The following is a 27,878-nucleotide window of genomic DNA, read 5'->3' on the forward strand; positions in this document are numbered from 1 at the left end:
ATCTCTCGAGTGCAAAGGGTTATTTTATACAATTTTCAAATAGATCGGATAACGGGAAGACATGCCAAAGACATCCGTATTTGATGCAAATTGCTGTCAATCGTCATGTTCCACAGAGTGAAAATTCATCCATTCTTTAAACAATATACGTTGATTTATTTCCTAGCTGTGTTGCAAAATTTTTAATTCTTCCAGTGCTGACTAAAACGAGTAAGTATAGTAGAAGAAATATCTACTCTTTAATTATTTTTATGACTTTATATTATATTCGTATTATATGAATGCCATTTAGATATATTACTTGTACTCTTATATTACATTTATATTATAAATTATATCAAGATTATGGTACATCGAACTTTTCATACGTACCACAAATTAAACACTACGGCTCTCACATGTACCACGTAAGGACTAAACATTGAGAGGATTAAAAAGCAACATTATAAATGAAATTGTTGATTCGAGCAATTTGTTGATTAAAATTGTAAAGGAAAAGTGTGGGAGGTACTATTCTAAAATCTTTTGTTCCACCATACATTGAATAATTTCAATATACACTTACATCTGATAACTGCAGATACAGCAAGGTTATCTTTCTTGAAAGCATATAAAACTAAAAAAAAGGTATGATTAATTGAACAGATCGAATTACTTTCGATTAGTGAAGGTAGCTCATGAACGGTGCTATATTCTCTTTATCCTCGACAAGGTTATCTCTTTATCCTCTTCACTTTACGAAAACTAAGAAACGTACAAACTGCAAATCTCGACAAAATGTGTCTAACGAACGATATCTTGTTCCGAATTTAGTAGATTGTTCGAGAAGTGAATACTGTCGGTGTTTTTGTAATCGCAGGGAGTGTAATATACAGATTAATTATTCGCAGTAAGCGGCGGGGTCTCGTCACAGGACAATCTTCTGATTGCCAAATCCGATTTGCCTTCCGATGCCCAAATCAAACAATTCGATGCAATTATTATGTAATCGATTAAAATATTTTGCACCATGCATGAAATTATGTGACTTTCATCGTCTTACGCAAATAACAGTAAGTTTGAGCATCGCTTACGCAACGGGAAATTGTATATGCACCTTTAATGCCATGTAAAGAACGAAAATTACACTGAGAATTTGTATGCAGAATAAAATTGTTCTGCATCAGTAATAAGACTGCGGATCTTCGTGCAAATTCTCATTTTCATACATCGTTTTACAAACGTTAGAATCAAAGAAAAGTGGAGCTTCGTCAACTAAAAGACTACACGTTGCAAAACGAAAAGAAAAATTCTATTGAATCTTGTTAATTTATCTGAAACAGCCATAAGCGTATGAAGATCCGCAGTCCAGTGACAAGTAATAAGAAGCTGAGATTTCGTAAAAATTTTTTCCATCTCTCAGCAGATTGTTCAAGCTATTTTTAAGAATTTCACTGAATCGGCTTCAGAAAGTCCACTAATTAATTAATTTGTCTTACCGCGAAGTGGGGAGCTTAATTGTTTAGTCGTCTCATGAATTCACAATGTATTTACTAAACACAGACTGATAAGCAACCAAAGTAACTAGATCTGAAATCCATTTTTCCAACAAATTATCGCTGGAGATAAGAAGTGGATTCTATCAGTAGGAGACATAAGAAACAATAATTATTAACACTGGGAAAGCTGACCCCTTCAGGGGTGTTGAAACAACATCATTTTAGAGTTCACCTAATATCTTACTAAAATATATGTTAAATTAAACATAATTATATTCATGTACGATATTGACGGACACGCCAGAGAAAAAACTATTCTACACGTATGGAACATTATTAAATTATCAGAACGTAATGCAATATTACATTTATGAAAGAAAAATTAAAATAATACTTTTTCGCTTAGTCAAAATGAACTAGTTAAAATCGTAAAGTCTCACTGAAAGTCCCGCCAATTTGTCAACTTATTGCTAGCAAAAATTAAAGATAGAGTATGAATTCCACCACCGATGTCGAGTTTCAGCTCGAACGCATACGCATATTCATTTCCATCGCAGCTTTAAACTATAAAATCAATACATATTCTTCTAACATAAGACAAATTATCGCGAAACATTAAAAGATAACCGTTTATTAGTTTTCGTGAAAAGAAAATCGGCGAAGATCGCCTAATTCTCATCGTCGTAAACCAAACGGACCCGCGAAGTTGTCAGAATCGAAGGATCGAATTTCTCTTACTCGTCCGAATTTCCATCGATAAAATGGCGATCGCTAACACAGAAAGTGGTCATAATAGCTGTTTCTATCGATCATATCGACAAATGTATTTCGGAGAGCCCGGAGACACAATCGACGTGTCGAATCGAGGGCAGCAGCCGGCGGCTCGTTTAGAGAAAGGAAAGTAAAACGTAGACAGGAGTCTACGCCTCCTCCATCACCTCCCTCTCCTCCTCCCTCTCTGGCTACCTCTCTCTCTCTCTCTTCCTCTCTCTCTCCCTTTTTCCCGTTGATCGGCCGTTTACTCCACGGCGCGTTCTCTCTCGCCCGGAGGTTGTTACCTCGATGTAAGGTAACTTACTTTTCCCCTTCCCCGGCTACCCCGGTTTTGGGGAGCTTTCCACCACCATGTGGAGACCGGGTAACCACCGCGATAAAGAACTATACACGGACGACGACGACGACAGGACACGGGTGAAGTTACCGCATTATGCGAGACACTCGGTCAGTAAGCTTCTAACCAACGCGGTCTGTAGCTGGACACTCGAGTTGCCAGAAGTGGCCCCGTACACGCACTACCCTGCGAGGTATCGGTCTGGGACCGTGGTGACCAGACAGTCCAACTTAGATCGAAGATCGCGTTCTCTTCGGTTACTTTCTTCCTTTCGCCGATCCCCGTTCGGGAATCGTCTTCGCCGCGTTCGGCCGCGATCACGCGCCGCGGTAAAAGTGCATCGGAAGTGATTCTAGCGACGTTCCGTACCGGTGATCGAACCTCGACTTGTCCCGTTCCGTTGGATCACAGCCCCCAGCGCCGTGGATCGCGCGATTGCAGAATGTACGGGTGAGTTGCTCCTCAGACGATCCATTGTCTAACGCCTAGAGCTATAGAACCCGTCTGGATCAGTTCAGCTTCTTTATTTCGTAATTAACGACGATTTTGCAGTTTACGGAATGCTTCGTTTACAGTTGCATATATATCTCGTAGATTGATATAACCATGTTCATTGATATTTTCAGACTTTTATTTTTTTAGATTTGTAGAAATATATATATATATATATATATATATATATATATATGTAAAATAATAAAATGTAAAATAATGTAAAATAAATATAAAATAACATGTTCATGGTATTTTTCGAGACTGATATAAAATGGTTCCAGTGCTCCAGTTTAGTGTTAATTGTCTAAATTGGACAGATGCTTTTTGGTCAAGTATTGTATACGTCTATTTTCATAAACGTATTTTGTAACAAACATTCTGCGACGTGTTCGCAAATGCGGTCCTGTTATTTTTAAGAGGCGATACGAACTAGTCGCTTTCAATGCTTCGTAGTTTTTTGGGTTAATCATCTGTGTAATCAGCGGACTGTAGATTATATTGATGTAGAAAATAAAAATTGTCTGTGTCAATTGTATGTGCTGCTCCAACGCAGAATGATAAATCAACGTGTAATATTTTTATCCAAAACTTATATTGTAGGCAAATGTTGTGTGCTTAGTGCACGAATTGATTTTTCGGCGGCCCATTGTTTCAGTTTAATGCTCAACTTAGTACAATGGATAGTTACAGCCTCGTTGTCTGCTACTTAGCATTGCCACAGGATCTTTACTAGCTTATACAGGTATTCGATGCTATCAACGCTTCGATATTCGATTACTTCGAGCTGCAAGCATTCCATTTGCCCATTTCACGCCGAATCAGAATAAGTCTTTGTCTACATTATTTTCTAAATAAAATATCACCTATTCGATTCTCGGAAAAATATTTTACACCTTCGAAAATATTTGAAACAGAATTTTTGGCTGATTTCAATTGTTTCAGCTATTTGGCAGCGATAAATTGTACGTAATTATAAAGTAATTGATTGTACGCTTTGATCCATCAATTTTCTAGCCGTATTACATAGTAAAACACGAATAATAAAGTTAGTAACCGATTAATCGCTAATTATCTTGATGTTGTGTAAAAATCGTCAATGAACAATTTGCCATTGAACGGAGTAGCAGGTAGGACAAGTAATAAATGCCTGGTCACAATGAGAACAACATTCAAATGTTGGACTTAACAACACAATTAAGAATTCAACTATTATAGCCCAATGTTACCGTTGCGGCATTTAAGAACTTAGCTTTAAAGCACTGACGTAAGATATAATTACAACGAACGGTACAATTATTCTGCAGGATCGTTATACTCTCGGTTCACCAATTGCTTCACGCACTCGTAATTCGCCGTTGGTGTAACTATAGTTACGAACCTTAACGGTACTGCCGTCGATGATATAATACCGGATCGTTGTATCAGTTACATTTAATGCAAGATTTTAGAACTGCATAAATAGAAGTCAGATACAGACATTAGTCTAAACTAATACCATACAATGTTGTTAATGTTATATCCTACAGTTCGCTATAAACTTGCTTATAGTTTCCTCTTAATCTCTCTCATAGTACAATGGATAATTTGTTCGCTATAATGTGGCACAGTATCCATGTTAATGTGATTATCACGTTGTTGTGCAAATAATGGTCGAGCTCTTTCGATTTGCGCCTTGCAAAGAATATTTTTCTTATAAACTATACACGCCAAGCGTTAGAAAAATGATTTCAGGACATATGAAGTAGGCAGTTTCAAAAGTAACAGGAAATATGAACAATAAGATTTATTCGACGCATTATTTGTAATATTAAAAATGTAAGTATTCGACTGTTACTTTTGCACCGACCTAATGCATCGTATTTCTTACTATATTTCTTTGGTCGTGCCTTTCTAAATGTTCATAATTAAGAAATTGTATCAGTGTAGGCTTTACGAATGTGTAAAGTTGAACGTTGAATAAGAACATCTAATGCGCATTACTTCTGTATCGACATCAATCGTGTAATATTTTTAAAACTAATACAGAATAAACAATGTCTGGTTAATATAAAAATTGTCCAGGCATTAACTTAGGAAATTGTTCTGAAACATTGTATGCTTTTCTGAAGTTGGTACGGCACATGACAATGTGTCGTAATTCTGTTATATTGTGTGGAATACAAGAAACTGTAAAAACTATACCATAATGATACCATGATACCATATACTATATAATGATCGACACTAAATTGGTAAAGATCTACTGAGCTGTTCAATAATTCAATAAATTCCATCAATTTCCACGTCATTCCAGATTGAATCGTGAGCAAAACCGCAAGGATCTCAGTAGGTGGAAAAAATGACAAATATAAAAATTAAGTGAAAGGTTTCGCCTAGTTATTCGTATCAAGCGGAAAATAGCAATATGAGGAATCGACGGTAAATAAGTAGACCGCAAATCATTATGCAAATTCTCATTTTCATGAATTCTTTTATGAAAATTTGAATTTTTGTAGATTTCTTACACGAACTAGAAAATTCCTTGCAGTGAACGTAGGATAATAATACAATTATATTTTGTTAACGTGGACATTTGATTGCATTTAAAGGCTTCTGCGTACATACAATAAATGCACAAAAATCTGCAGTGTAATAATAAGAATGAACGTAATCCTTAGAAGGTTGTAGGAGTTACAATTAATAGAAAGATCGTAGACTTTATGTCTCACAGGGTCTGACGATTTTAACACTAGATTTACGGAGCACAAAAAAACAGCTGTTTTATATTAGTTTATAAAAGCGACAATAAGACATTTATTCTGATTTTTAACAAGTGTTATTGTAACGTTTGCTGTAAGTAATATATAAATTAAATTTATAACTCATAAATGTATCTTTACGATACGAATAATCGTAAATAAAAAAATTAGTGACCCGCCATTTTGACGGGTTCCGTAAATCTAGTGTTAATAACACGAGAAGTACTTCTGTTGAAAACTTGCTTGTAGCTACCATGTGTATCATGACAATCGTTGGTGAATTAATTTTGCGGAGCATCCTAATCCAAGGACGCTACAAACCATATTTATAAGTAGATGGAACGTAAACAAATTTGAGCAACACGATGAAAGTATAGCCGTAACGTATCCAAAGCTTGAGATTGATTTATTTGATTTGTGTTACGATAAACAAATTCCACAACGAAAGAAATTCCCTTTTCGTAGAAATCGCACAAATCATGTGGAAGCCAAGTTCTCCAGTGATTACGAAATCAGATCGAACGCGGATTGCCTGTCGAAAACTCGCGAAATGGATTGTATCTTCTATGGCAAGGGGACGTTCAACATCGAGTAGCCGAGGAAAGTGAAAGGAGAATCCGCGGTAGACGCAACGAGAAAGTAATCCACTTGTGATCTTTTATTCCGATTAGCCTCCCGGCTGTTATCTGAATCGTGTTGCGTTACGCATATCCGCAGCCTGAGAACGTTATCACGTGCCGATTCTATCGGCTTGAGTAATTAACAATTAGCGACGATACGGTTTCGTAACTCACGAATTCGACGCGCATTTTCTCACTTTCACCGATGACAAGCGTCACGAGCTTTTTCCTTAATAACACGGACATAATGTCCGACAAGTGCGATGTTATTGGAGAATCTGCGGAGCCGAGATCGGTGAATGTTGATTGGGGACTTTTTTTCTGGTACACATTTTTACAAGCCAGTGAGGAAATTCAGATCCTCTTACTCTCAATTACTTCCTTCAGCAGTAAAATACTTGTAACTGGAATATTCAATATATATATATATATATATTGCATATATATTTGCATTGGTAAATGGTACTAGTGCAAGTAAGAGAATGGTAAAGTCTATAAAAATAAAATGAACTTGATTAATACAAGTTTTGCAATATGCTTTGCTTGCTGTCGGCTTTTTATTTGAATATGTGACAAGCATTATGAGAATGATTGTCAAGCAATAAAATATATGAAATAATGATTTTTGCTATCATTCTTATTCTTCTTGCATTTTTTCGCGTCGCAACAACAACCTGCTTATTAAACCTGCTTGTTAAACTCTGCTTAATTCAACAGTTTTTCATTAATCATTATACACTTCTCATGAATAAAGAATTCGTAATTTAACATTTCAAATATATACGTTAAATTGCAAGACAATCGTTAATCCCTTGCCCTATAGTATCGTGCCAGACTCATTGCGAAGATTTGGAACATAATCCATTAAATATAAATATTATTCACGTGTAAATATTTAAACATTGAAGTAAAGGTTGACAGACAATAAATATAAATGATTTATCTCACGTATGAATTTTTATTAGAGACAAACAAGACTTAATCAACGTAGCTGTGGAAGAAATTATAACGAAAAGGGTTAAGAATCAAAGAGGAATGCACAATATCTAAGTTAGGAAATGAATGAATTTTCATCCGAAAAGTATATAAGAGTTTTTGATTTGTACAATTGCTAATAGAGAATACGTGTCACGCCATTTTCAATACGTTCAGTGCCGCGTGATACACGTATGGGTGACACTAATTTTTAATTAGGTTTCTGAAATTTAGTTTTATTGTAACATATTGAACAAATTGAATGTTACTAGAATTCGTAGAATACAAAATAGCTGAACTAATATTTCCTATGGTAAATTTTCAGTTTCTAGTTTCGCTTTCATTAATTAAATGACTTTGATATTGTGTGAATTTTTCGAGTTGATATTCGGCATTTAACATGTTAATTCAAAGCGTTTTAAAGCAATCCATTTATTTTCGATCGCCACTTACCGGTTTGGACGGAGACACATACATATACTAGTATCGTTGTGTTGCCCGGCTCGGTGTAATCGACTACCTTCTAGCAGTTGCGGTTTCGTATTTTTTGCGGGCGACTTCTTTTCGAGTTTTCACCTTTCGCCGTCTTCCGGCACGCCAAAACATTTCCTATGTTCCAGTGATCCGATTTCTCACTGTTACGCGGTTAGAATACCGGACCAATTCACGTGATTCATAAGTATCAGCGGTTCAGAAAGGATGGAAAATGAAATCGGTGGATGTAACGGGCATGATCTTTCGTGTGGAAAATTATATGAACTGTTGTGTCGATGAAGCCAGCAATAATTAATTAAATTGCGTTCTTCTGCATCGAATACTATAATCATGAATATAGAAATACATAAGATCACTCGATACTCAGTCAATTAAGAAAACAATATAAACATCAATTACATCAAATTGTTTTAAATCAGATGACAGTTGTATGCAAATAATTTCTGACGAATCAGCAATAACAATTTGAAAAAATTATATTCACTTTTAAACTTCATTTGAACATTTTTGACATTAGTAATGTTTACAACTGGATTTCCGAAAATTATATATAAATTTTAATTAATTTTGTTTAAATTATTATATTTGTCTATAAATATTGAAAGAATCTTCGTGGTTGTTCAATAATAAATATAAATAATGGATACTTGTATGTAGTCATCAATTTTCTTTTTTAATTTAGTTTCTCTATCGTCGTATTGTCTAGCTTTCCGCTATCGATGATTTACGTAACAGTGAATATAGTTTAACGCAACATAAATCAAATTTTCACGTTCGTTAATAAAAATTGGAATTCTAAAATCCATCAGAGATAAAAAGAGAAACGATCGACCTAATATTAATCAACTGTGATATGATCAATTTTTTTCGTATAGTAAACAAATTGACTATCTGCTATAACCTCGCATACGATACATTTATATAATTAGCGTGATACGTTCCAGCGATTACCTGTTGCACAATTCCAAAATTAATAACATGAGGAAACAAAACGTGACGATATAAGTGGTAAGAATTATCGAGTACAATTTTATTTCACATTATCGAATAAATATTCAATCGAATAAAAATTTATCTAGATAACAATTTATCCAAACGAAAATTCATTTGAATAAGAAGTTATTTTTTATTCGAATAAGAATTTATTCGTACAGAAATTAATTGGATCGATTTAAATAAAAATTCTAGAATATAGTGTTTGTCACAATTTTACAATATTTACTCGAATAATTTGTTCGAATGAAAAGTGAAAAATTATTCGAATAAATAGATAAATTTGTTACGAATAATGAGTTATTGTTATTCGAATAGAAAGGATTTCTTCGAATAATTATTTTAGACAAATATTTATACTCGAAACAATTCGAATAATTCCCGATTCCGGGTTGAAGATACGTCCGAACAAAAGGGGTAATTCGCCGACGAAGTGATCAAGATCAAGTCCGCCTTGAATTTTATCACGAAGAATATACATATGTACATGCGTTTACAGTATAAACTGTATATAAATGCACGTTCTTTTGTCAACGCATGAATAAGTCAGAGTGAAACTAAATTGCAAAACGCGAAATAACTTCTCGCCCTGCGGGTATAACAATGAAGCGGCCATAAAAACATCCGATGCATGCGCGTGACTCCGAGCACGTGACTCGAAATGTCTCGATCGTTTCATTTTCCAGCGGATACACCGAACGTTGCAAGACTCGCAGAAATTAAGTGAAAGTTACCAAATGCATACTGATCACCAAAATCGTATTTTGTGAATTCATTCGTTATCACACTAGATTGCACATTTTCTATACATTTATGATATTTGAACATTTATCCAATTGCTAGAAAACGCGCATATTAACAAATACTAATGACATTGCTGTCTTGTTTTCTGCGCAAGGAATTTTCTAGGTGGTAAATTGAATTTGTATCTACGCAAATTGAGATTCTCAAAATACCTAAGCTGGTTCCAACAAAAAAAAACTGGAACCAGATAGAAATTGTTTTCTTCTTAGTCATTTTAGTCAGTCGAAAATAATATGTGGACATTCTTGAATTCTTTTTATCTGTTGTTTCAAATTTCACGTACACGTTTCGAAATATGTATATAAAATTCGTAGCCCAGTTATTACATATTAATTAGACTGCGAACCTTTATGCAAATCACTATTTTCATATTCACTTTTAAGTTTATTTCACATTTACCGCAGATACGAAACGATTCACCGTGGTTGCAAGGATAAACCGTTTTGTAATGTAACTTTCGATTGTGTCTTTTTAGTGACCACAGAATTGTACTAATGAATACATAGTAATGAAATATTAATGTATTAATGGAAATCGTTGGGAGTTTTGAAATTCAGAAGAATATGACTTTGAGCAAAAAGGTCCTCTCATAAATAAACAAATATTAATATATTTTAGAACCTAATAAATCCAAAGATTCTTACACATTTTGATTCAATGCTTCTCATAAGTATCGGGCATCGAACGGCAAATTACATGGAGCGACTTGCCGAGGCCATTCCCACAACTTCTCTCACCCCCGAGCTTCCATGTAACAATGATTTAAAGTGCACTCTTGTTATGATACCGTCGCGAGGGCATGGTGGAGCTGATCATCGCCTAGTCATTAGATGATTCTCGCTGGGGAGCGTAATTATCGATACCCGTAACAGGCCTAATGCGCATAGTGAAGTAGTTATTTTCCACTTCGTTCCGATATCGCCGCGCCAGCTTCGTTTGTTGACCGAGAGAATGTGCACCTTGAAGCGAGGTTGAACGCTGAAACCGATCGAGTGCCGGTTTATAATCGTACTGTTATTCGCAAGAATATTTTCCCGTTCGTTCACAGGGAAAATGATATACATACATAGATAGGTGAACGAGTCTCTCTGCTGCGGCATGTTCCAATGGTCGTTCGGCCGTTCACCTTTATTTTAAGCCGCGACAATTACCGATCGGGCTTGGATATTCGCTGATCGAGTGTTGAACGTGTCCGAGACCAAGACCGGATGAAATTACAATTTGTCTCATTAGCGATCGATTGTCGTTTAAATCTGCCTATTTATAGAGATTAGTCTGTTAGGTGCGAGAACGATGTACAAACGAGTAGGTTAGAATTACAGTGGAGTTAAGTGTCACATTTTCGAAAATCTTCACTGACGTCTTAAAATGTAATCTGCCGAAATGTTAAAAAGCAAGCGAAATAAATTATAAAGTTACTTTACACTAACTTAATTCTAAATTGTCTTATTAATCAATTTGGCCAGTAAACAATAGACATGTTAGTTAACAATAACACTCCTTGATTTTTACAATGAGGAAAATGTGACTTACGCGCCACTGTGATTCTAACCCAAAGATTCGAAGAGATTCCTTCCGAACGCATATCTAACAAATTCTTTCCCGTCATACCTACGCTCAAAGAGGTTCCTACTGAACCACAGAATATATTAAAAACAAAAATTAACGAGTCTTGTAAAATTCTCCCACTCCGAGCAAGAACCCATCAAGTTTTTGGGAAACTCTCCCGTTGAGAGAATGGACATTAAATATTATATATAATATTTATTATAATATAAATTAATAATATTATAATAATATAATATTATAATATAAAAGAAACATTAAATATTTCTTGTTGCAGCAATCAACAATAGGATAACAAGTTTAGATTGATTTACTTTTGGAAGAAATCAAAACGAGGAAGCATAACGTTTTCAAATAAATTTTCAGTTTCACCATTACCCATTCGAATGAGTTGCGTAATATCTCGAGTGTTGGCCGTTGGCAGTATGCTTAATGAAACCTTCAAATTTCACGGCGTGCTTTTGAACTACCTCCAAGCCGAAACTCTCGATCTACCATACGTATCGACTTATCTTGATGAACAATGTGTTCACGGGTGCGCAGGAGGATGCGAATGAAAGCAAGCGCGCTCACCGCGTTCTACATATCAATCAGATAAGAAAGGCGATGGACATTTGAAACGATTTCAGTTTCTTTTTTCCATTCCGTGTTTCTCTGGTCACCTTGCGCATTCTGCACACCGCTCACGGCTGAAACGCACCAAGAAAACCGGTCACAGGTTCGGTTTCATAAGTCCTATCGAACCGAGTTCTTTCCGTCAATGACTTCGATCCAGATTTAATCGATACGATTTAAGGAATACTCCGCGAAACATGGAAAAACATCGCGATGCAATTTTCATACATTCTTGTCATTGACTTTGAGCATTCGTGATCGACTGCACCTGCGTGAAATATTCTAGATAGGTCCGAATGAGATCGTGTCGGAATTATAGTTAGTAGAGTCTAACAGCACTGACTATTTTATGCATATCGTTCTATTTATTCGGACCTTTAAAGATTAAATTGAATATTTTTGAATAAAATAGTTTATCGAATAAATTTCTCATAAATGCATCTTTAGGACTTTCAGGATCAATGATCTTCTTTCTTAATGCACGTTATTGGAAAGTACATCTATTGCACAACTTGCAGTAATTTTGTTATATTGTTGACGTAGCATATAGCGAAATTAACAGAACTCTCTCCTCTATTATACTTTGAAAATCCTCCGCAGATTGATAATAAGATTCTAAATGCAACTACCTGTTTCTCTTACACGAGAGAATAATGCGTGTTCCGATATAATGAACGAGTGTGAAAGACACTCATCAAATGCTATTCAATTGAACTGTGAGAATTTCGGTTCACGGACGGAAGTTGGGAGTGAGAAAAAGTACGCGCTTAGCGTAAGATTCAAGGGATCAGTGAACCGATTGTGAGAAAAGATCTAGAAGTTTGTTGAACCGAGAAATTGATCCGACACGATCGGACGAAAGTAATTCGCGACAGCTACACGGGACTAAAAGTAGTATCGCCTCTATCCAATATTCTGGCACCATCGACCCGCGATATCTCGATGGGAAGGAAAGATAATCGTTCCTATTATAATGTTGCAGATCCACGATAGGGCGGATACGATCCGTGATAATCAGGTTGCTGCTGCTACTGGTCACGTGGAAATGCAACGGACTGCAGTATCAGCCGATCGAGGCTTATGCAAACGGCGATGACTGCGCCCTGGTCCTCAATGGACCAGGAAGAAGCACTCCCTACGATTACACGTACAACCTACTTCGCGGCTCCTTGTAAGTAAACACACTATACTCGATTAGCTTACTCGACACTTTTAGCGCCACCGTCGGTCGCGTGTTACTGACGCAACTTCTTTCGTCGAATTTCAATATTTATTTGTGTTCCAATCATTTTGTCACAGTAGGTGAAACTTTATTAGGATGTAGGAGATGTAACAGGGTTACAACAAGCAACTGCGATAACAAATTGTGTCTTTTCTACTCGTATATTGTTAAACAAGTTGTTTTGGTTTTCTGTGTCTCGGATGGACATTGGCGTGGCTGTTAACCTTTGTGATTCTGTGTCGAGCCAGACTCAACATTGAGAACCAAAATTACTTATTTTGCTGAATTACACGATGTTCGTGAATAATGCCAAAATTACGTGATTTGAACAATTGTTCAATATAGGTTACAAGGTCACATATGCCAATATGATTGAGTTATATAAAGCCATGCCAAACGAAGAAATAAAAGGATGGAAACACTTTGCACCGCGATGGATTAAATGGGCGTGTAGTAGAAGAGCGTATGTTACAAATTTAACGAAAATGGATCTTTTTGCGAGAAGAGTGGCATTGGGATGTAAAAGTCACTTTACCAAAGCTTTCAGTGCTCGACGATGGCACTAGAAAGCAAAGTGAGCAGTGACGAAAAAGTGGAAGAAGGGAATATGTTATAAAAACTCTTGTCGCGTCTTAGTGGTTCGGTTTCAGTTCTATCACTTTGCGTCAATTTGATTGGTGCTATTTATGTATACCTTTTCATTGTTCAACTTTTGTCAGATACATTTTTCTGTATTATTTCAACTCTATTATTTAGTAAAACCGCAACAATCGTTATTTAACGTCGAGTCAACCGGTGGAACGTGTTTCATCTCGATCTACGCGGATCAATTCGATAGTAACGTACACGGTGTAGTCAGACATTTTATAAGACATCGCACTAAAGAAAAACGAAAAATACCAAATCGAAGCATAACATTACGTAACCGAGGCAAGATCTCCGTCGACATTTTCGAAGTATAGAGAAAGCAGGAACTCTGATCAGGAACGGCAATCAGAACTTTCACTATCCATCTAACCTTTGTTCCTGCGACACTCGCTTTGAGAAGTAGGGTCATTTTTTTGCACGGGCGTTCCTTAACAGGGCTGGACAGTCGAACGCGTTTATTGGATGACATTAGATCGGAGATTGTGAAATATTCTCACAAGCGAGGGACTCGGAGTCACGTCATACTGAGCATGAAAACTGAGACGGTTAAAGGCGGGTGTTCATCTGAGAGTAAAACACTCAACAGGCTCTATACAGGATGTCCCAAAAATTTCTCGCAATCCGGAAATTGCTGGTTCCTGAGGTTATTCCAAGTAACTTTTTGCTTTGCGAAAATACAATCCGCGGCTTTGTCTCCGAGTTATTAAAAAAAAAACCGTGACCAACGGGAGACGATATCAGCTGGCGCGAGGCGGCAGGTCCAATGTGCGGAACTCGTCCGCTCGTTGGCTCGACCGCCATTGGCCTCTCATTGGCCAGTGTTTTTCGTTAATAACTCGTAAACAAAGCCACGCATTGCATTTTCGCTAAGGAAAAAGTTACTTCAAATGACCTCAGGAACTCCCTCCCCCCCCCCCCATTTCCGGATTATGAGATATTTTGGGACATCCCTTTACCTCTGTGTTGTGGAGTCTCGTAGCTAGAGCCGTATTGGAACCATTGCCAGATAGCTACTCTCACTGTACGAAAGTAGTAGATAGTATAATGCTAATAAAAATATAAGTAGTATAAAAAATAATAAAATAATGCTAATAAAAATATAAAGTAGTATGTATTTATTAATGCTAATAAAAATATTAGATCAAACAAATTAAATTTCTATCAACAGAATTATTTCTACAAATTGATCCACGGAACATGATCAGTTTAAATTATTCTATTGTTTGAAATTCTTGTTATCTAATGTAACATAGTTCAAAGAGAACATCTAAGTGATTACAGTAAATTTTGTATCAATTCCTTGCTTTCAAAGCTTTCTCATCAGTTTTCTTTTATAGATAGACCAATAATTTCTTTATACTTGTTTCTGATCAGATATTGAAATTCAAATATAGGACAAGAGAATCAAATTACAGTGGCTAACTCAACCAGGCTTGTGCATTAATTAATATGAAATTTTTTCGGACGACCATGCTACTAATAATGAACAGTAAATCGTGCGCATTCTTATCCGCATTCTTCTGATCAATCTCAATCGTTTGAGTGTTCAAAAGGCAAACCTAGAAATAAACTTCCTTGGTAGCCGTATATTTCCGCAACACGCCAGGGACATTGTACCTACGTCCAATGATAATTTATCATCGCTGAATAAATGTGCATCTGAATAACGGGTCGTGAGAACGTTTGTATAATGAGAACGCGCCGCTGGAAAACCAGATCTCCTTTTGTTTATCACCGCGGATAAAACAATGGGGAACTGTTGTAATACTTGAGTTCAAAACCTTGAAACAAATCGTGGCGTTACGTTTCTTATCGTTATAAGCGATGCGCTAAATGTTTCAAAGCGGTACATCCTCTTTTTTGGAGACTAAAAAGTTTTTAAAAAATGTTGCTCTTTAGAATACAATAAATTCTCTTTAATCGTCCCTCAATTTCTACCCAGTAGTGGACAATTTGGGAAAAGGAGATACGATAATTCGAGCCTCGAAACTCGTTTTTATAGTTGTTAACAATCGGCGACTACAAAAACGAGCCGCGAGGCTCGAATAATCGTGTCTCCTCTTCCCAAATTGTCCATTTTTGTTTACGTGCTGAGGGGCAATTGGAGAGAATTTATTGTATCACCAATATTTTCTTTCTGAACTGTAATATTACGATTTATTTTTTGCGAAAAACCAATCAACTGATTCTACGAAATTTATTAAAACAAATCGGATAGGTATTTTTATATTGGAGAATACCATCAGATTCTCGAAAAAATTTTAGAATCTGACCTCCATACGAATTGTACCTAAAGCTAGATCTAATTTTCTAATAATTTTGTGTTATTATATGAACCTCGCACGCGTATGAATATTGTTTTCTTTTAATTAGACTGCAGGCCCTGTCAATTACATTTAGACAATTCAGTGATAATCCTACAAAATTATAATTTTAATAATTATTAATTTTATAAGCTTGAACGGTACAATAATATACGGCGTATTTCCTGCATTAATCTTGGCAACTATAATAACATGCAAATTTTCCGATAACATGTACAATACGTACGAAGGATATCTATGAATTATTCATTAGTTGGTAATAAACGATAAGAACAATTTTATCTCGGAGTTATTCACTTTCATTCCAGCAAGTGTTTGAACGGTTCTTGGAATGTCAGTGTTCTGTTAAAGAGGAATTAAATTCATACGTATCAACATGAGTGATCATATGAGCTAGTATATCTCAATCATTAAACGTTAAATCAAACACTTTTTGCAATTAACGTGTAGGATTTTCTTCAGTACCAAATACAGTACAGTGTCCGACGAAAGTATTGATACGATGAGGAAGTTATAGTTTTTGATGTAACTTCTTTTAGCGATGTTAACAGAAAGATGTTCGTAGTGAAAGCGATGCAACAGTATTTTTAAATCATTCTTCTTCCCTCGCTGCTCTATTTCATTTGCATACAAAATTTTTTATTTCTATACGAAATTTTATAATTGTATAAACAATTTTAATTTACCTCTTGTCGTATAATTTGTTTCACAGCTACCATCATCGGATTTTCGTTGTTAATATTCTAGAAAAAAGAAAAAAAGAAAATTTATACTCACTGGTATTCGTGTCTACATTTATTTTACTGCTCAAGCATTCATAGCAAAAGAAATAAAGTTGTGTTTCGATATATGTAAATAGACACAAATAAGACTTGGCAGATTCGTAGATTCTGATTGAAATTACGAGTTAGGCTGGTTATTGTCTGGCAAGCGGTTAAGAGACTAATATAAAAACTCTTTTACGAAGTCAATAAAAGGATAAAAAATTGTATTGAATATAGTTGAACAAAACAGTCCTCGACAACGGTATCTAAAAACACGAATGAAATAAATGAAGTCGTGCTTGAACAGGATGATTTGAAGTCCGATAAAATTCTTGATGTTTTCGAAACGGCTTCAGGTGCAAAGCATTAATCTACTTGGTCAGAAGATCCAGATTTGCCGAGACAAGGCATACTTCTTCCAGTCAATAACAAAGCAAAACACGATTGCACAGTTTTTCGCAATTACACGATTCTAACAGGCTACGTGTGCACCTAAATACTTGTATTGTTGCCCGTTGGCGAAGTCGAACGTGTGTTCTTGTCAGCAGTCCGTGAAGTCACGATTAAGCTTATAATCGCCTGGAAGATAAGGAGGAAAAAGGAAACCGTCACGGTTAGTCGTGATCCATTTGCCGCGTGAAGCCGGTAAAATGCAAATGATACAGCCGGGATTAATGGAAGTGCAACGATCATCGACAATTTCGGAAACCGAGCCGCTACGCTAAGATAACTGGATAATTACGCGTGATAATATGCGCTCGATAATAATAGTGGCTAATAAAAGGTCCACCTCGTATAATCGAGTTTTTCCTTCTTTTAACTGATCCCTCTGTCGAAAGACAAACGTTTCGAATGAATTTTTAATGTGAAGGATAGATAATATTGGGTTGTTGCTCACGAAATTACCCACCCCGCGTAGCATGAATGCTTCTCGCTTTGGCATGAGCATGCGATGCCAACATCGATTTTCAGAAGCAATCTACAGTGTGTGTCATAAATATACCGATCCAATCAGTATTTCAATATTTTGGTAATTTCATATTAGATTTCACGTACTTAAAGGACCTTGAATATCTCACAAACACATTTTATAATTATTTTATTTTATTTTATAATTATCTGGTTGGATATCGCGTGCATAATTACTATTCGAAAACGGTAAACATCGATAAGAAAACATGACCAATTTGCTAATACCTTGCAAATATTGCAAAATATATGTTTTTATGGATATCTCAAAGAGCGTACTTTATTTGAACAAAAAATAATTTACAGGACAGAATCTGTTGCAATGAGATTTCTTTAGCCTTCGGACTTTCGTCTAATTAAATTTATGTTAACAAGTATCACTGTAAAGTCAATTTTGTATTTCTGGATCAGAAATTGTTGATTACACTCGAATAGTAACTTGTAAGAAGCAAACATGATTTAGGTGTAGAAAACTAGCCCAAGAAATTCGCTAGGATAATAAAAATCTACGTAGAATAATAAACTATTCAGCATATCGTTTGCTAATGATTTTACTGTTAACATAAAACGAGGGCACGAAGGAAAATGAATAAAAGTAGGACAAAATATAATGGTATACGCCACAGAATGCATCGAGACGAAATAAGTGACCCCACGCGTTATACACATTGCGTTTCTAATCACAGTGAAAGCCAGATCAACGTGCATTTATGCAGCTAAAGTGCACTTCACATATTTTCGCAACTAGCCTAGCGAGCCGGCCAAAGAATTTCCCATGGAATTTCTATATTCACGGTATGTTGGCCGTGATAAATTGCGCGCGAGCTTAGCGAATACACAACAATCGAAATTTCATCGAATTCACATAGAATCGTATTAATGGCGCCGTGTTGAAAATGTAACGGGAGTATCTGTTTTACAGAGGAGCAACAAACTCTCGAATTTATATTTATGCTGGAAGCGTGTAAAAAAATGTCTAGTCGTCGATACTACCGTTACAATACAACCTTGTATATATGTATATCAATGGTTTGTCAGCTGATACTGAATGAAACGGGAAATCTATAGCTTATGCAATTAGCGAACAGATCAAGTTTCTCGCTGCAGCAACGTTTGTAACGAGCACTATGCAGGATAGCGTTAATTTTTACTTGTCGTATGTGATTCGTTCGAGATGTAGCTATTATTCTGAAACCCGTGAAATCGATAATTTAACATGTATAGTTCTACCAGGTCTTGGAACTGTTCAGATAATACAATTGGAAAATGAAGATTAATCGTGAATAAATAGCATGTTGTATAAATCGTTTTTGTAATTGCAAATGACGTGGATCATCTCCCTACGAACTTAATCATTTATGTTTCTATTGTATTGAGTTCTTATTCTCGTTAATTTGATACGACAGGGTAGATTGAATTGCAGAAATAAGGGATAGATGAAAGTTATGGTAACACGTATAATTTCAAGTACTTTTACTTCAAAACAATTTACATTGTAAGTAATGAGTATAAGTATTTTAATTTCATTTAATAAAAAAAAATCTGAAAAGAAGTCCTACAAAAGACCACTCCAGATTTTTTCTTATTAGCTTTCTATATCCCAGTACTTTCAAATCTGAACGAAACGTCTACAATATGAAAAGGATTAAAAGAATATATTTTAGATCGTCGTCTTCTCGCGCGTTGAAACGTGTGTAAAATGAATAGGATTAGACATTGTATACCTAATATCATTAGACTGCCTATTCATTACACAAAAATTCTTGAATCAGAAAGGGAACATGGAATAAAAAAAAATATCCTAATAAAATGAAACGATACTTGAAAAATATAAATGACGCAGTATAAAGTTATATAATATTATAGAGGATTGATCCATCAGAAATCTTACGGATTGAATGGAACGGTTACCACACCTTCATAGTCGAATATTTGCCACAATACACAAGGAAACAAAATATAGTAAATTCTCCCTAATTGACGCTCAGCTTGGAAACAAAAATGGACAATTTGAGAAGAGGAGTTGTTAGTTTATAGTTGTTATAGTTATAGTTTTATAGTTGTTAACAATCGGTAACTATAAAAACGAGCCGGAAGACTCGAATAGTCGTATCTCCTCTTCCCAAATTGTTCATTTTGAGAGCGTCAATTAGAGAGAATTTACTGTAATTTGAATACCTCCACTGCACGACTATCCTCATTTACGTAACCTGTATGTCATTAAAAGTGTCGTTGCGAATTTACAATTGCGAATAGATTCCAGCTACTTCGAAATTGCCCTCAGTTGATTTTGTCACGTTGCTCGCAATCGTGTAAGAGGCTTTAAAGGGAAACCTGTTTTAAACGCGACTTTTCCACGTAAGGTTCCAGCCAATCGAACGGAATAAATACGCACTAACTCTAACGACGTTAATACACACATGACTAGCTTCTTATCCACTTTTTTTTCTCATAGTTTTCAAATGATTTCATTATTTTTAACATGGTACAGGTATTAGCATTCAAAAGATTATCAATCGATGTGTCAAACATTTCTTCAGGTACTCAAGGAAACTGGTATTACTAGGTATTACGTAACGTAGTTTATAATTAAAGTTGCGAAGTTTATCTTATATTTTAAACTGAATTTATTTAATATAACTAGTATGATTATATGTAATAATATAATCAACAAACATCCAGTTTCTCAAAATTGTTTATGTTAACCTATACAGGGTATGGCACATCTAAATAAATACAGTTTCTTCTTCGTTATAAACGAATACGTGTCTTAGAGCTTTGTAAGTCTAGTGTTAAAGGAGAAATTAAGAATATGTAAGTAGCCCTAAAGCGACAAGCTTATGGCTGATCGTCCGTGGCAAAGCCTCGACGAGGAAATGCCCCGGCTAATTCAAAAGCAAGCCGGCAAGGAGACAAAACCGCCGGGTCAACCTTCAAAGGTAAAAGCCACGAGCGGCACGTCAATGCCAGTATATTTCGTTCCGAGAAACAAGATATGTCAATTCATGTGCTCTCGCTGGTGCGCAAGCCACGGTTCGTATGATAGTTTCGGGTTACCTTGATACAGAATATCCGAGAGCGTAGAGAGACGGTAAATGCGTGGCTCGCGAACGTACGACAGAGCCTGGCTTCACACGAAAGTAGGCTACAGGGTTAGGTAATTAACTCGACAAGAAAAAATGCGAAGGAGAGACAGTTGGGTGGGAGGGGGATGGGCAGGGGGTAGAGGAAAGGGAACGGAGGCTGTAAATAATATGTCCGTATTCGAAGATCGGGAGCACGTGTTAACTTTCATTCTCGTTTTTTCACGTTTCAGCCCGCCGACCGGCGGATCGCAGACGTGCATCACTTACGACGCTGTTAATCGCGCCTACGTAGAAGCTAGGAAACGCATCAGTAAGTATAGTATGATACGAGCTTCTTCACCGGATCTGTTATCTCCGCTACACAGAAAGTAGAATGAACTGATTGAAGACGTTGTTTTTCAAAATTCTATTATAAGATGTGTTTTCGCGCAGGTGTAGCTCCAACAACATGCGAAACACAAAAGATAACATGTTAACATGTAACATGTAACATCTAACACATAAGATAGTATGTTTCTGGAGTAATCGTTATTATTGTTACAATTTCTGCATAACCGAGCAAGTTAAGCGGCGAATATTTATGTTGATTTCCAATAAACGGCCAACAAGTCCAGAAAAGTAGATTAAACATCAAAAATTATGGATAGACTGCGGATTTTATGCATTTATGACAACAATTATTAGATGTAAGTTAAAACAATAAGAAGAATAAAAGAGTTTAAGAGTGTGGATGTATTAAATTGATCCTAGTAGAATTATTTAAGAAGGAAGTTATATATGATTGTTACATATGACCTTTTTTGTTTCTTAAAATTCATAGAGACAAGTTTTATTTTGCATAAAGTTCCGCAGCCTAGTTATAAATCAATCAAGTACTTTAGTACGTGAAAAAATTCACCCGATGAAGTTGGGACCATCGTTCAGGTATTAAATAGGGGATGCCTCATTTTGCATATTTCTGTGTTTCTTGCAGATACACAGTTTGTTAAAAACTAGTTCCGATTAAGTACATATCTACATATACTAGAATATACTCAAAGTGTCGTCATTATAGATCGTAACAACTATACTTTCGTCTTTGTACGATCGGTTACTGATTGCATATGTATAGTAAGTGTATCACGATAAAATAGTTCATATAATATTATAGTAAAAAGCTCATATGGGTTATTCCACGCCAAGTGATTCGGATTTTTATGTAACACGTTCATTGATATTGTTTAAACATTAGGTCTACTACTGTTTTTTCACGTTTTCCCGGTGAGATCGAACAGTGAACCGATTCAATCATGTGTGACACCGAGTCTGCGCGATTCCCTATGACTCTTTCGAGTGATACGGATGATAAGTTGATAAAGAATGGTTTTAACACTGGCTGATATCAATAACACTATATTTTAACACAACATAACAATTTTTAACGCTAGGGTGACTAACTGTACTTGGCTTAGAATGAATTGAGTTGACAGTGAGACTATCGACGGAGTGTTGACCGAAGTCTTTACGCGTTGGTGTCTGGTTAGTATCTGTCCGTTCGTTGTCTGTTTTGTCTTTTAAGAAGATTCGTTAGGGGTGTGAAGTTTTCAATGAGACACTCGGATTCAATGTTTTTTCAAGTTTTCCGGATCTAAAAAGTGAAGCGGTCGTATTGAGTGATTGGTCAAAAAATTGTGAGCAAGGGAAAAGGTGATCGCCCCGAACTAACAGTCACTTGCAGGTATGAATCGTACATGTGAGTGAATCTCGCGAAGAATCTGCGTGTCTCGAAGGTTAACTGTCGCAGGTAATAAGACTGGGGAAAAAGATATTGCCTTGGGTAATTGATGTTGTGTAGAAGGTAAAGGGAATACGTGACGGTGAGAGAATTTTGGCGACCAGACGTAGCAGCGTTGAAGGAAACATTACAGGCAGGAAATAATGGCTTTTTGGATAATTAGATACTATTGCTACGGTCGCTTATTTGTTTGAGGAAAGACGCTTGCAGTACAGATGGGGTCGTTTGGTAATTTTCGGAATCTATTGCATGGTATGGACGGTGTTGGGTCGAGCGGTCGAGCCACGTATGCTTTATTACTATAGATAGCTTCTATATACTTTTAACGCGGAACAACTACTACAAATCAGTATGATAATTACATTCGGTCGAGCCATAAATAATTTCATCATTCTAACTACTCATTATATTCGAGCTTCGAAATGAATGGTGTCAAACCATTACAACTGAAGAAGTATAATTGACTAAGACATAATCGCTACTGATTTTATCAATAAATAGAATCGATACACTAAAACTGCAATTATTTACGACTCGATCAGATTTCCGTTTTAGATGCCAAATTTTGTCTTAAACATTACAGCTACCAATAGAACTTTTCCGAACTTACTTCCGACATTAATATTTCATGTTCACATTAATATACTGCTAATTTTTATAGATGTCGCGCAACCCAAAGGCAAAACGTGGCGGCCAGAAGACCTAGCAACGGTCGGTGAACTCCTTTTGGATATCTCTACGAACCTCGCCAAAACGTAAGAACCTTCTGTTTATTGATACTAATTGATGCATGCAGTAAGGTGTAAAACTGAACACACGTATGAAATTTTCGAGAAAATAATAATTGTTTCAATATTTAACTATACAGGGTGTTCCATAATTATATTAACAGCTAAAAATAGGTGATTCCTGAGGTCATTTAAAGTAACTTTTTCCTTAGCGAAAACGCAATCCGCGGCTTCGTTTACGAGTTATTAACGAAAAACGGTGACCAATGAGAGACGAGATTAGCTGGCACGAGGCGGTCGCGCCAATGAACGAAACTGGGCGAGCCAACGACCGCACGAAGCCCACTTCTGCTCATTAGCTCGGCCGCCTCGCGTCCTCATTGGTCACTGTTTTTCGTTAATAACTTGTAAACAAAGCCGCGGATTGCATTTTCGCTAAGGAAAAAGTTACTTTAAATGACCTCAGTAATCACCCCTTTCCAGCTATTAACATAATAATGGGTTACTCTGTAGAATATATACAGTATTTATAGCGTATGTGAGCTAAACAATTTGTATATCCTGTTACCGAATCGAATTGCGCTAGGTATGGACTTACCATCGAAGACATTGAGAAAAGTCTACCCCTGATCGATACCTCGAAGACTCTGATCCGCGAGGTCTGCCCAGCTTATCTAAGCGATGTAGAATGTCGACCAGGAAAATACCGACGTAACGATGGTCTCTGCACAAACCTGAGGAACCCAAGCTGGGGTTCAACACTATCTCCATTCCAGAGGTAAATAATCAACGTATAGTCTGTAACAGTTGACTAAACGCAGTGGTATTGTTCTTACTAGTGCTCTTTGTTGCTACATACCCGAAATCTTTTAGGATACGGTTATGTTGCAGCGTAGAAACACGTCCTATTGTTTTATAGAGAGAGGTTGGTCAAATAATTACGCTCAAAAGATTTTTCCACAAAATATGTGAAAGTAAAGTTTTTAGCTAACATAACAATCTACGAACGGTATTTTTTACATCATATACTGATGAATACACTTTTATCATGTTTTAGCGCGTGTTCAATTTTTTATGAGCTTCCAATCGATTTAATTTTGTTTTTATCTAGTACATAGTCCTGAACCCGTGTAAAAGTATATAATTTGCACTTCTGAATTTAAATATTATTACTAAATAATTATGTTATACCATTACAACATAGACATGTGCATATAATGCTACCAACCTCCGTATACAGGGGTGTTCAACAGGCGGTGTTCGAAGCAACAAACCATTTATTAATTTTTCGATATACCATAGTGTCGAAGTTGAGCATAATGATTCATCTAATTGAATTAATGAAATCGAAACTACAGGGTTAACATATGTCACAACTTTTACTTTATGAACTATTTTAAATTCTACAAATCTTGGACACATTTTATTTGATAGAAATTAATTATTAAAAATAAATAATGAATTGTATGATCCACGCGTGACAGGAATGGTAGTCAGCATATGAAATGACAACAAATTATACTATCACCGCAGCACCATTATAGCTTCTATCAGAGTATCAATATAAACGTAGGTCAACAAGAAACGTCAGTTTTCGTAAAATTAAATATAAAGATGAGACAACAATTTACTAACGCTAATGCGCGTGTAGTATCTTTCTGTCGGAGAGCGTTAATACAGGGTTTCCCAAAATTATTGTTAATACGTGCGGGAAATGAAGGGTTCCTGAGGAACTTTTTCCTTAGCGAAAATACCGTCGGTGGCTTTGTTTACGAGTTATTAACGAAAAACAGTGACCAATGAGAGGTGAGCGCGGGAACTGCAAGGTGATAGATAAAAGCCTGCCCGTTACATTCAGCTGCCAAGCTCGCTTCTCATTGGTCACTGTTTTTCGTTAATATCTCGTAAACAAAGCCGCCGATTGTATTTTCGCTGAGGAAGAAGTTACTTATAATGACCTCAGAATCCCTTCATTTCCCGCTTGTATAATAATTTTGGGACAGCCTGTAGATAGAACTTCAAAGTCAGAAGTGTACGAAGTGAAGTTCTGATCTCGATCATTTTCCGGGTGCCTATATCTTTCTCCATTAGCGTGGGTGATCATAATCGTTTGTCACGATAGTTCCGAAGTTTTCTAAGACGAATTTTTCTTTCCTTCGCAGATTAATGCCTCCACGGTTCGCGGACGGTTTGACAGCGCCGAGAATATCGGTGACCGGCCGAGATCTGCCACTATCACGCATCGTGTCGCGCACCATGCATCCCGACGAAGGTTATCACGATCATGCGGGCACGGTTATGGTGATCGCCTGGGGACAGTTCATGGACCACGACTACACGTTGACGGGAACGCCTCTAGGTACGATTACAGCGTCGATAATCGTCCAGCTTACGCGGAGTCGTGCGATTCGTCAAGACTGATCGCAGGATCTGATAACAGACTCGAGAGAGAAAAATAGATAAATTAACCTTTGACTGGTAAAAGTAAAATATTCGTTGCGTAACGTTCCGGGTGGAATCAGCAATCAACTGAGAGGATGGAATGTTCGTTGCATGCTTATACGGTGCGCAACAACAGATTGCAAAATCAGGAGATAATGAAATGGAGGAGCGATTCTAATCTTCTAAGAATTTCGATCTCCTGCGGGCGATAGGAGACGGATAACAAGTTATTGGTAGGAAATGTCTACGGCTGTGAGGAAAACCGCAGCACGTTGCAATTTCTTAAAAATGCATTAATCGACAGGCTCAAAAGAATAAACAAACCGAGGAATGCTAATATAATACAAAGAATTAGCAATCGTTTGCAAAAATTTGATCTGCCACGATCATTATACGATTTATAGCACGAATATGATGTAAGTAAAAGTAATATAATCTGAATGGCATTCATATAATACGAATAAAAAAAAAGCCACAAAAATGATATAAAAAGCAGATACTTTTCTATTGTACTCGTATGGACCAAGGAACATTATTGCTGTCTGTCACAGCAATCGACAATAAATAACTCTTCTGTTATAACTCTTCTGTTATAACTCTTCAATATATACGTCCTATTGAGAAATTCGGATAGCCGAGGTTCTCCTACGTAAAGTAAGATTCAACGTTGCACTAGTTACTTTATCGAAAAGACGTCACGTAACGTATTAAGTAATTCCAATCACTCGATTTGACGCCAAATACATCGAATGCTAAACGAGTTATTAGAAAGTTCAAATAGGCAAACATGAATTGACACAAATTGATAGATTGATACAATCGGATCCGTAATTTAGATGAATGACTCTGAAAAGCCAATGACCGAACCAAAACGGCCTCAGCCTCTTAACGCTTATGCCTTTGTGTCACGGGCACGCTAAATTATCAAAGAAGGACAGTCTTGTATCGTGTAAACTTTATTAAATTGGTGGCCACGTTTCATTTTCCATGCATTCACAAGAGCTTCTACCACAAAGGAATCGAATTACGTCAGTCTTCTCATCGCAATCATGTGAAAGTAAATTTTAAAAACTGATTCACAGTTCTAGAATGACGCGTGCAGATGAGAATTATTACGCAGTGGGGTGCTATCGACAAAGGAGAAAGAACGAAGGCCTTTGTGAGCTGGAATGAGGTATCAACCGAGAATTTGCTCGGCGCGAAGGAGGAAAAAGGCGAGTCCCAATTTTCAGTCAATAGCAAATTATGCAATCGGCATCGGTTCAATTACATCAGCGCGTCGGCAGGTTCATATATAGCAAGCGTCGCAGACGGCTCCCAAGCCCTTCTACGTCGAATATTTACCGCCTATCGAAACTAGGGTAACTGCCAGAGAAAGCGAACGATCGCCGTCCAGATAACTAGGGGGCCGATCATGTGACTACCGTTTCCACGGGCCGTGCGATCCACGCCAAAATCACACACGTCCGCACATTTATCCTGGAACTTGGTAATTAACAGCAGGAACAAGAGGCCAGCTGTTACGCGGCACCATAGAAAAATTCATTGTGCCGAGAGAAATGTCGCCAGAGATGCATTACACATGGGAATCGTGTTTGCCAATGAAGGAATCGTTCGAAGAAAGGGTGGATGAACAACATCCTGCACACGAGAGAACTGTCGTATGCTTCGGATAACTCGTTTTCTGCGACTGTGCAAGACGTAGTACGAAATTTCCGGTTTTTCGAGCTATGAGCATAGAGCTAACGGTTTTTGTTTATAGGGGAAAGTTCTAAAATACGTACTGATTTGCTATGTACCTCTTTCGGAGCAGTTCATTACGAGAGGCGCTTAGAGTAGATGCAAGTGACATTTCTCCGATGATAAGAAAATTGTGTTTGAATTTCGAATGCATTAAAAAATTTGCATGCTAAGTCTCCGTGAAAATTAAGTTATATTTAACGCTTGATATATAGCAAGAAATGTATAGTGATTTATGAAAATACGAGACTACAACTTTATAATTTTCGTGAATTGAAAAAAGATATCTAC

The 27,878-nt window shown here is 36.6% G+C and overlaps 2 protein-coding genes across 3 annotated transcripts in view; one reads left to right on the plus strand and one right to left on the minus strand.

The window, feature by feature from the left end:
• Positions 1-2,652: 2,652 nt before the first annotated feature.
• The window catches only part of cysu (peroxidase homolog), a 47,355-nt gene continuing 22,129 nt past the window's right edge, over positions 2,653-27,878 (plus strand). Inside the window, exons 1-6 of one of the 2 annotated variants that reach the window (XM_033473866.2) lie at positions 2,653-3,039; positions 12,873-13,061; positions 21,134-21,213; positions 23,339-23,432; positions 23,992-24,183; positions 25,568-25,764. In XM_033473866.2, coding sequence (XP_033329757.1) covers positions 3,032-3,039; positions 12,873-13,061; positions 21,134-21,213; positions 23,339-23,432; positions 23,992-24,183; positions 25,568-25,764 — 760 coding nt within the window. In that variant the 5' untranslated portion in view covers positions 2,653-3,031. The remainder of the gene's footprint in view (positions 3,040-12,872; positions 13,062-21,133; positions 21,214-23,338; positions 23,433-23,991; positions 24,184-25,567; positions 25,765-27,878) is intronic. The other variant, XM_076523305.1, reaches the window with a different exon arrangement.
• Positions 16,156-27,878, minus strand: part of Cep290 (Centrosomal protein 290kDa) — a 59,957-nt gene continuing 48,234 nt past the window's right edge. Inside the window, exons 24-25 of the transcript XR_013033771.1 lie at positions 16,771-16,827; positions 16,156-16,698 (exon numbers count right to left, since the gene is read on the minus strand). The gene's annotated coding sequence lies outside the window, so the exon portion shown is untranslated. The remainder of the gene's footprint in view (positions 16,699-16,770; positions 16,828-27,878) is intronic.

The sequence above is a fragment of the Megalopta genalis genome, chromosome 6 (assembly GCF_051020955.1).
Source record: "Megalopta genalis isolate 19385.01 chromosome 6, iyMegGena1_principal, whole genome shotgun sequence".
In the NCBI taxonomy this organism is placed as follows: domain Eukaryota; kingdom Metazoa; phylum Arthropoda; class Insecta; order Hymenoptera; family Halictidae; genus Megalopta; species Megalopta genalis.